The sequence below is a fragment of the Triticum aestivum genome, chromosome 2D (assembly GCF_018294505.1).
Source record: "Triticum aestivum cultivar Chinese Spring chromosome 2D, IWGSC CS RefSeq v2.1, whole genome shotgun sequence".
Classification (NCBI taxonomy): Eukaryota; Viridiplantae; Streptophyta; class Magnoliopsida; order Poales; family Poaceae; genus Triticum; species Triticum aestivum.
In genome coordinates this window covers 388,967,896-388,978,005 of record NC_057799.1, presented here as the reverse complement: position 1 = coordinate 388,978,005, position 10,110 = coordinate 388,967,896, and the positions used below count along the sequence as shown (strand labels likewise).

The window sequence follows — 10,110 nt, the reverse complement described above, 5'->3', positions numbered from 1 at the left end:
AGAAGATAGAAAGAGAATGAAAGTCATTCCCTATGCCTTGGCCATAGGTTCTATAAAGTATGCCATGCTGTGTACCAGATCTATTGTATACCCTACACTGATTTTGGCAAGGGAGTACAATAGTGATCTAGGAGTAGATCACTGGACAGCGGTCAAAATTATCCTTAGTGGAATAAGGATATGTTTCTCGATTATGGAAGAGACAAAAGGTTCGTCGTAAAGGGTTATGTCGATGCAAGTTTTTACACTAATCTAGATGACTCTATGTCTCAGTCTAGATACATATTGAAAGTGGGAGCAATTAGCTAGAGTAGCTCCGTGCAGAGCATTGTAGACATATAAATTTGCAAAATACTTACCGATCTGAATGTGACAGACCCGCTGACTAAAATTATCTCACAAGCAAAACATGATCACACCTTAGTACTCTTTGGGTGTTAATCACATAGCGATGTGAACTAGATTACTGACTCTAGTAAACCCTTTGGGTGTTGGTCACATGGCGATGTGAACTATGGGTGTTAATCACATGGTAATGTGAACTATTGATGTTAAATCACATGGCGATGTGAACTAGATTATTGACTCTAGTGCAAGTGGGAGACTGAAGGAAATATGCCCTAGAGGCAATAATAAAGTTATTATTTATTTCCTTATATCATGATAAATGTTTATTATTCATGCTAGAATTGTATTAACCGGAAACATAATACATGTGTGAATACATAGACAAGCATAGTGTCACTAGTATGCCTCTACTTGACTAGCTCGTTGATCAAAGATGGTTATGTTTCCTAGCCATAGACATGAGTTGTCATTTGATTAACGGGATCACATCATTAGGAGAATGATGTGATTGACTTGACCCATTCCGTTAGCTTAGCACTTGATTGTTTAGTATGTTGCTATTGCTTTCTTCATGACTTATACATGTTCCTATGAGTATGAGATTATGCAACTCCCGTTTACCAGAGGAACACTTTGTGTGCTACCAAACGTCACAACGTAACTGGGTGATTATAAAGGTGCTCTACAGGTGTCTCCGAAGGTACTTGTTGGGTTGGCGTATTTCGAGATTACGATTTGTCACTCCGATTGTCGGAGAGGTATCTCTGGGCCCTCTCGGTAATGCACATCACTTAAGCCTTGCAAGCATTGCAACTAAAGAGTTTGTTGCAAGATGATGTATTACGGAACGAGTAAAGAGACTTGCCGGTAACGAGATTGAACTAGGTATTGAGATACCGACGATCGAATCTCGGGCAAGTAACATACCGATGACAAAGGGAACAACATATGTTGTTATGCGGTCTGACCGATAAAGATCTTCGTAGAATATGTGGGAGCCAATATGAGCATCCAGGTTCCGCTATTGGTTATTGACCGGAGACATGTCTCGGTCATGTCTACATAGTTCTCGAACCCGTAGGGTCCGCACGCTTAACGTTACGATGATAGTTATATTATGAGTTTATATATTTTGATGTACCGAAGGTTGTTTGGAGTCCCGGATGTGATCACGAACATGACGAGGAGTCTCGAAATGGTCGAGACATAAAGATTGATATATTGGACGACTATATTCGGACACCGGAAATGTCCCGGGTGATTTCGGAGAAAACCGGAGTGCCGGAGGGTTACCGGAACCCCCCCGGGAGAAGTAATGGGCCTTATGGGCCTTAGTGGAGAGAGAGAGGGGCAGCCAGGAGGGGCTGCGCGCCCCCTCCCCCTCTGGTCCGAATTGGACTAGGAGAGGGGGGGCGGCGCCCCCCTTTCCTTCTCCCTCCCCCCTTCCTTTCCCCCCTCCTCCTAGTAGGAGTAGGAAAGAGGGGAGTCCTACTCCTACTAGGAGGAGGACTCCTCCTCCTGGCGCGCCAACAAGGGCCGGCCGGCCTCCCCCTTGCTCCTTTATATACGGGGGCAGGGGGCACCCCATAGACACAACAATTGATCTATTGATCTCTTAGCCGTGTGTGGTGCCCCCCTCCACCATATTACACCTTGATAATATCGTAGCAGTGCTTAGGCGAAGCCCTGCGTCGGTAGAACATCATCATCGTCACCACGCCGTCGTGCTGACGAAACTCTCCCTCAACACTCGGCTGGATCGGAGTTCGAGGGACGTCATCGAGCTGAACGTGTGCTGAACTCGGAGGTGCCGTGCGTTCGGTACTTGATCGGTCGGATCGTGAAGACGTACGACTACATCAACCGCGTTGTGTTAACGCTTCCGCTTTCGGTCTACGAGGGTACGTGGACAACACTCTCCCCTCTCGTTGCTATGCATCACCATGATCTTGCGTGTGCGTAGGAATTTTTTTGAAATTACTACGTTCCCCAACAGGCACCGGTTGATGAGAAGCCCGAAACAAATTCGATTGCGTGCGTCACATGTCCTCCTTGATTTAACGTGTGCCCTTCACATGTAAGCATTTCTTGTAGGAAATGACGAGATCTCGGCAACTATTCACTGAACTTGGAAGAAATACACACACAACAAAGAAGCCAGTGTGAGCGCACAGATAAGGAGCGGATAGAGAAGTAGCCAAGCATGAGAAACATCATCAACATACTTTATCTTCTTGTATTTCTGGTGGCACTTAGGTGTGAAGAAATGTACATGGAGATTGCTAGGAAGGGAGTTAAGTGGGAGTAAGACATAGGACTTTGTGAACAAATTTAAATTTTGAAGGGAAAGACCTTTCGGTTCAATACATGGTCATAAAACTTCACTCTAGGTTGGATATAAAAAATCAGTAACCCATATGCACTAAGATTATTTTTTACATGCCTCTTTGTGGTTCGAATTATGTTTACTGGGCAAGCATATATCAACTGAATTATGTTCACTTTTTATATATCATTATCAGATTTTAGTACGACTTTATCCTGTTTTTTCATCTTCCCAACTCGGCATTCTTTTGCTTCACTCCCTTTGACGAGTTATCACAATGAATTTAGTTTTGGAAATTACATGAAGCATTAGTTTGAATGATCTGGTTAATCAAAATTTTGAATTTTCAGAGAAACGCACACCTAAATATGAGCATTGCCAATCCGTACAAAAAGCAAATGACATGCATCGTAAACACTAACATACCATGTCATATTGGAGCTTTATGGAAGGAAGTAGATGACGACACCGAAGGCAGAGAAAAGGAAGAAGGAGGAGTAACGTTTGTCTTGTCGGTAGGGTATGGTGTCCCGTGGCAACGCACGGGAAATCAGCTAGTATATATATATGTGTGTGTGTGTATAAATAAAAGTAAAAAAGAAAACAGAAGACGTAGAAAAACAGAAAAAAGAGTCGCGCCCCCAATAGGTTTTGCCTTTTTGAGGGGTGTAAACGCGCTGCTGAGGTTATTTTTTATTACGGCCTATTGGGCCTTCATTCACGAGAGGTGCACCCATATTTTGGCCCAAGAGAACGGCATATAAAAATCGAAAAAGGAAATCCGACTCCGCTGGGGATCGAACCCAGAATCTCTGGTTTCGTAGACCAGCGCCTTATCCATTGGGCCACGGAGTCCCTTGATGGCATCATCTGACTTTATAGTTATATATTCTTTAGACCGTAGAAGGGCAAACCCAGAGTCACTAGATCCGTAGACTGGCACCTTATCCATTGGGCCATGGAGTCAAAAAAAATTTATCAAGGATAGAAAAGTTCCCTATATAGTTCTAGCATTTTGAACGAAAAATGCTTCTCAAGCTTCTGGAATACAATGGGATCTTCGGCTTACCAAATTCTCTATCAAGCCGTGAAAAAGATTCAACAACAGAAACTCTATTATAGCCATTTTTATACATTCAATGTACTCTACACATAGAGAATACTTGACGGCAAGAAATCCCCTGAAAATCTAACTTACTAGCTAATTGTCTGTTCGTTGCAACGGAGGCATACATATTCTAGAGGTTCAACACCAATCATGTCCGACGTATACGTTACACCCATCATATTCTAGATTTTGGTAAATTTTGATTTAATTTGAGTATGATAGGGGAAGACAAAGAAAGTTTTGATTAAGTGAAATGTTGATAAGATTTTGTTTAATTTGATTAAGTTAATGCAGGATATGATTTTGATAGATTTGATTGAGTTAGATGCAGAACATGGTTTGAGGGGGGGGGAGGACATCATTGATTTTTTTAGCTTATTCCAAACCTAGGGAGTGATGAAACCTCATTTGGTGACGTGCAAACACCAACTCTCATTTAGTAGTAGAAATTTGGGCGACGCTTTGCGCAGTTGACCGGCAACGCTGATTGACATCAGTGGTGGGCGTGTGAAGGTGTGAAGATTCAGTCAGGGCCAAATTTGGGAACCCATTTTTTGTTTATGTTTTGCCTAGGTGGTCTTCAACGGTGTCATCCGGGTGAGTGGACAGCGCCGCTTTGTGTTTCCATCTTCGTTAGGCAAAGCATGGTGGTGTTTGGTTTCATCAGAAAGTTAGAGAGGTTAGGCCTCCCTTAGTTCTTTCTTGATGGATCGGGGATGATTGTCCAACCCTACTCGTTGCTTCTTCTCTGGGACAGCAATCTAGTCCTCTGTTCGCTATTGCTGGAGTTAACGGCCGTTGTGTCAACAATGTTATCCTTGCTCTGATGGTGCTCCAGAGATCAGGAGGCGGTATCAAGCTTTACTCACAGTGACCAAGAGAACGGCAACGTCAATATGCCCAAGGATCTACTCCCTCCGTTTCACAATACATGTCTTCCATTTGTCAAAATATAAATGTATCTAGACATGTTTTAGTATATAGGTACATTCATTTTTGGACAAATGAAAGTCAAGTATTTTGAAACAGAGGAAGTATGTGTTATTTTCTAATTTTATAAGGATGTTCTTGTAAGGGTTGGACAGTTGTAATATACTCATCACCTGAATATAGGGTGTATAGTTTTTGGGACAAAAATTAAAGAACGCAAGTGTTGGGAAAATTTCACAAATTTTGGGCGATATTACACCTGACTAATTGACTTGAAAAAATAGAGGAGCTTTCCCTATATAAGGAAATGTAATCAAATCCCTTAAAAAATTATCCAAGCGAGTGGTGCAACGCAATACACCTTATATTTCAGACTTTTTTTCAAAAATCTATACACCTTATATCATGGAACGGAGGGAGCTCTACTGTGCGCCAGGCATACCCCCCAAATATGACAATGACGTAATGGAAAGAGGTTCCTTAATTGCACAAAACATTACAAAGCTCGGTTTAGCACAATTAAAGAGCATGGCAGGAGAATTAAGGTACTACCTTCGTAACTACTCCCTCCGCCCATAATATAAGAGCGTTTTTGACACTACACTAGTGTCAAAAACGCTCTTATATTATGGGACGGAGGGAGTAAATATAAGACATTTTTACAGTTCAATTTTAACTACAAAAACGTCTTAAAATAGTTACAGAGGTAGTAATAACGATACAGGCAGCAAATAACAGCCAGAGCCTGCGTGCAACCAACAGGGCACTTTATTCCTGGCGACAGCAATAATAACCATTTTTTAAAATCCAGCTTTCAAAGATGCATAATCTCAATCCTCAAATGTCTAAAATCTCAATACACGTTTGACAAGTTTTTACCACTTCAAGCCAAAGTCCAATGGAAAGATTACTACCTACGAGCGAGTACTGCCTAATACATTTCTCCATTGTAGTAGCTTTGTCTCAGGGCACACACTTAACAGTGAATGATGTTTGTTCCTTGTCTTCAGCGAGCTTCATATTGAACAACTGCCCAAGGAGACAGTTCATGAGAAATTGCACACGGACACAGCATGCAAAGCAAAGATCATATGTTGCCAAAAAAATAATGAGTTTGAGCTGAATTAAAAATCTAATATCCAGTGGCATCATCAAGCAACCACAAGAGCAAAAGATCATCAAAACAAAAACTACAGTATAAGATCAGGTACCAGCTTTGAACCTAAAACCAACCAATTTGTAACAACCACTTTGCAATCAAACATCACTAGGCCTCACTAAAGTAGCAAGATCGGCCATATCCCTCAACATAGGTAGGTGCGCCAGGTGGCTGCATCTTGAGGACGAGGAAGGAAAAGTGCATTGTTGCAACATAGCTATGTGACATGTACCGGGTTATCGTCATTTAATACAAGTCACTGACTGCAACATGATTGGTTTTGAAGACACAAAAGAGAGTTAAAGAAACAAGTGTACCTCTACAAACAAACAAATAAAAATATTGTACTACAACATAAACTCTAGTCAATGCTTGCCTCGCCTTTGTTTAAAAAAATATAATACAAAAACGAATGAAAAAGAAACAATATGAACTGATGTGTTGAATCAAGACAGAAATTAAATATACATGATCCTGTGTATTTCCCAGAATGTGGCAGTTGAGCTAAAAGCATAACGTATGAAAGAAATGAGTATAAATGTCGAAATTTACAATCTGATAGGAACAATGGTGCTAATAAAGTAATAAGAACTGTTGACAAAGTCAGATATGTTGGTCGATGATTCTAGTGGTTCCTAAACCATAAATTTACAAAGATCCTTGCTTCGCTTTACAACCAGGGCGGGTCTCGCTGCCCGGCCAATGCGCAGGACGCACGATCTAAAATCAACAATTGAGAGAGCAACCAAGAACAGATGAACCATGAAACAAACCCACCCCTCTACTAAACTGGGTTGAAAGGCCTGTATGCCTAATCCTAAAAAGCACGGACACAGCTGAAACTGCCGAATCAGCGTTCTAGAACGGCGGGACACAGCCGGGATACACGTATTTGTCATGAATAAGACCACCAGTTTCAAGAAGGGCAAAGCCAAAAAGGGCAAGGGCGCCGATAGGATCGACACCCAAGAAAAGCCTAAAGTGGCGCCACTAAGGATACGGCTCGGATACTTAGGGGCCACGCTGGGGACTCGGGAGGCCCAATAACGGGCTCGGCGTCGATACGAACCCTAATTTTTCAGGCTATTTGACCGCGAACGCCACAAAGGGGCTCGACCTCAAACCTACTCGAGGCTCCAGCTAACGCGCCACCGCCACCGCCTGGTCGAGCAGTTTCCCAGCCCGGCAAGGTGGCAACCTCTCCTCCCAAAGGCAACCACACTCGAGCATGTAACCATCTCTTTGGGTGAAACTAAATTTCAATGTTTTTAACAAAATAATCATGCCGCGATATCCTATCTAGTATTATTCTATGAAACTGAATTTCAATGTTTTAGATGCATATCATAGCTTGTTTTTCTACACGTAATTGCATAGTAAAAAAAATTGTATGAGATGGTAGTTAGGGAACTATGTTCACTGGCTCGACTAGATCAAGATGAACATATCAACAGCACAATGCACAAGGAATTCATAACCTATCAGATAAGTGTAAACAAAGCAATGGCGCCAAACCGCAACATGATAAATTAAGAGGTTAAAAACAGATCAAGAGGATAAATTGAAGTGCCCATACTCCGACGGGTGCGCTTCTTGTACAGGATGCGGTAACCACATTCACGGCACTGGATCACATCCCCTGTCTTGAGTGTGTTCTCAGCTCCGCAATCTAGAGACACACATACACATACTCGTTAAAATATGAAGGGGAAATCAAATTATTTATAATGTATACACAACGAGGAATTTATTAATCCGCATGGGCTAGTTGTCTAAGGTGGCACTTAAACACCATAATATTTATAACATTTACCATGGAAATGTGAAAGCTTATGGGAGTTTGAAATATAAGTTTTTTGGGGGGATTATAGATATGAAACGTTCCTAATAGAACATCAAAAGTATACTTTATTTTTCCTTGGAAGAATATCATCAACACGGGGAGGACAAAGAGAATGAAAAGGGGCACAAATCCAATGGATGTAGTGCTTGCATTGAAAAGAAATGGCATAACTGGAATGTATGTCCACAGAGATTACAAATTAAATATTAGTCAAATTACTAATTGCAAAGCCATTACCAAACTATCCCATGAATCCAGATTATGTATCAAATAATTGTCTAGATCGTCTTATACTCTTATTTAGTTCAGAGTTATTGAACTGTATATAAGAAAATGTAAACTCTAACTTTAAAATGGAAGATAAGAGACACCAAAGTGAACACTACTTTTTGTTCGACATTACAGTGGGGAATAGTAACATTTTGTATTGATAGCCACATCACATCAGAAAGTGATGAAATTTTGAATTTGCAGTAACCAAACTTCATCTTGATACTGTTTGGCTGCTCTATAACTTGCTAATTTATTCACTAACAGTAAAACAGAAAAATTATCAAAACACAAATTCATGGTCATGAACTTGTCGCATTAGAGTGGGAAAATGTGAATACTCTGAAGTGAAAGGATTCAGATTCAAGGTTTACTCTTTAAATTCAGCGTCTGGAAATAAATCATGGTCATGAGAACTTGTAAAGCAAGTGAAAGGCTCTTAACTCATATAGATACTCTCAACTCGTCTGGATAAACTAAGATTTCAGCAGATGAGACAACAGACTATTCCCACCATTCTCTAACAGCAGCAACTCTAGGAAGTTCTCCTTTATATGAAAAAATTTGAGTTAAAAAACTAAGGCAATGTGCAAATTAACATGGCTAGATTTTTTAGTTAACACAGAATGCAACAAACAATAATAATGAGAGTAATAAGCTCACTGTTTGTAAAACCGTAGCTTACACCCACAGATATGAAAAATGAGAAGATACATGAGCATCTGCCATGGATGGCAACCCTGAATGAAGAAACATCTTGGCAGAAGAGAAGAAATAAGCCAAGGATAGTTTTGACAAAAAAATCCTGGAATGCACTATCTTTCTTTCTATTTATAGAACATTGGGGCAGAGTTTTGTTTAGGACACAATTGTTTAGACACGGATGGTTCTACATAGCTAATCGAACATAATAGCACATCGCTTAAAGTAATACCATGTGAAATATTGTGTTCTTCATAGTTTCATGAGTAAACACCAATAATTCCACCAAGTTTCACTCCTCTAAGTGTTCTTGTCTGAATATTGATCTTCAGACCGTCCCGGGTCTGACACTCCACTCCAAAAAACTAACCCCGCCTATAGAAACAGCCCAAGAGAGAAACGGGGGACCCGCTGCCGGAGAAGCGAGCAGAGGAGGGCGAAAACCGCAGCCTCGCCGGCGTTCCCAAGGGAGAAACCGTCGCCGACTCGTCCCCCCTTTTTTCTGGCGAGGAAGAGAGCCATTCGTGGTCGACAAATTCCAGAAAAAAAAAACGAACGAGAGAGGGAAATCACCTCCGCACAGATAGCTGACAGGCTCCGGCTGTTGCGGATCCATCGGGGAAGGGAAGGAGTAGGGTTTATAGCAAGCTAGGGTTCGTGAGGGGCTGCTCGGTGGGAAGAAGGCTATGCGAGTACTACTGAACTTGGGACGGGATTCGTGATTCGCCGGCAAGTCTGTATGGCATGACGGCGGGATACGGAGGCTATCCAGGCCATCTGCACTGACTACCGTAGGATTGTATTGTTTGACGGTTAGGATCGCAGCTGTGGCACCATGCAATTTTATCTCGCTCGAGGGGGGTTTTTGTCTTCTGGCCAGCCAACCTCAATCACCGTGGCGACCTGAGCGTCTTCTCGCTCTTAAAGCATCTATAATCGGACCTCTCAAATCCGTCTCATATGCTCGGACGGGCCGCCACTGACTGGTCACGATTTTTTGACTCAATCAGTCTTCTCAAACGGCCCTCAAATGTCCGGGCCTCCGGCACCCCATATCCAGCCCAAATATAGGGTGAATATGGGGCGCCCGGACACGCCCGCCACAATGGATCCGACAACCCACCCCAAATTGCACCAAATCCCCCCCCCCTCCCGAGCTGCCGGATCCATTTGCTCTCTCCTCTCTTCTTCCTCCTCCATGTCGTCCGGCTCGCAGCTCCGTTGTCGTGCCCGCTCCGCAGCCGTTCCCAGGCTCTCCGCCGCCAGCTCCGAAAGAACGCTCACGTCCTCGCCGCGGGGGGACGTTGTCGCCGGCCCGGACGCCGTCGTGGTACGTTCGGCAAATCTCCGGCTCCGCCTTGCGCTTGATGTGTTCGACACATTGACCGACCGGAATTATTGTGATTTTGTTAGGTAAACGATGG

At 42.5% G+C, this 10,110-nt stretch overlaps 1 protein-coding gene and 1 non-coding gene across 2 annotated transcripts; both read right to left on the bottom strand.

Moving 5' to 3' along the window:
- Positions 1 to 3,456: 3,456 nt before the first annotated feature.
- On the bottom strand, positions 3,457 to 3,529 carry TRNAR-ACG (transfer RNA arginine (anticodon ACG)). The gene has a single exon. It is a non-coding gene; the product is annotated as a tRNA-Arg (tRNA).
- A 1,929-nt stretch (positions 3,530 to 5,458) lies between these two features.
- On the bottom strand, positions 5,459 to 9,487 carry LOC123053337 (DNA-directed RNA polymerases II, IV and V subunit 12). Its single transcript, XM_044476799.1, has 3 exons — positions 9,260 to 9,487; positions 7,448 to 7,540; positions 5,459 to 5,741 (listed from the first exon to the last, which is right to left on the bottom strand). The coding sequence occupies exons 1-3, from the start codon at positions 9,300 to 9,302 to the stop codon at positions 5,719 to 5,721; spliced, it is 159 nt and encodes a 52-aa protein (XP_044332734.1). The 5' UTR covers positions 9,303 to 9,487; the 3' UTR covers positions 5,459 to 5,718.
- Between the last annotated feature and the right edge of the window lie 623 nt (positions 9,488 to 10,110).

What these genes read in the sequence shown, in the direction of transcription:
- LOC123053337 (XM_044476799.1), bottom strand. Translation starts at nt 9,302, where the DNA reads ATGGATCCGCAACAGCCGGAGCCTGTCAGCTATCTGTGCGGAG. An exon ending in TGTCAGCTATCTGTGCGGAG is followed by an intron (nt 7,541 to 9,259) that starts GTGATTTCCCTC and finishes GTGTGTCTCTAG; the next exon opens with ATTGCGGAGCTGAGAACACA. An exon ending in CAAGAAGCGCACCCGTCGGA is followed by an intron (nt 5,742 to 7,447) that starts GTATGGGCACTT and finishes CTCCTTGGGCAG; the next exon opens with TTGTTCAATATGAAGCTCGC.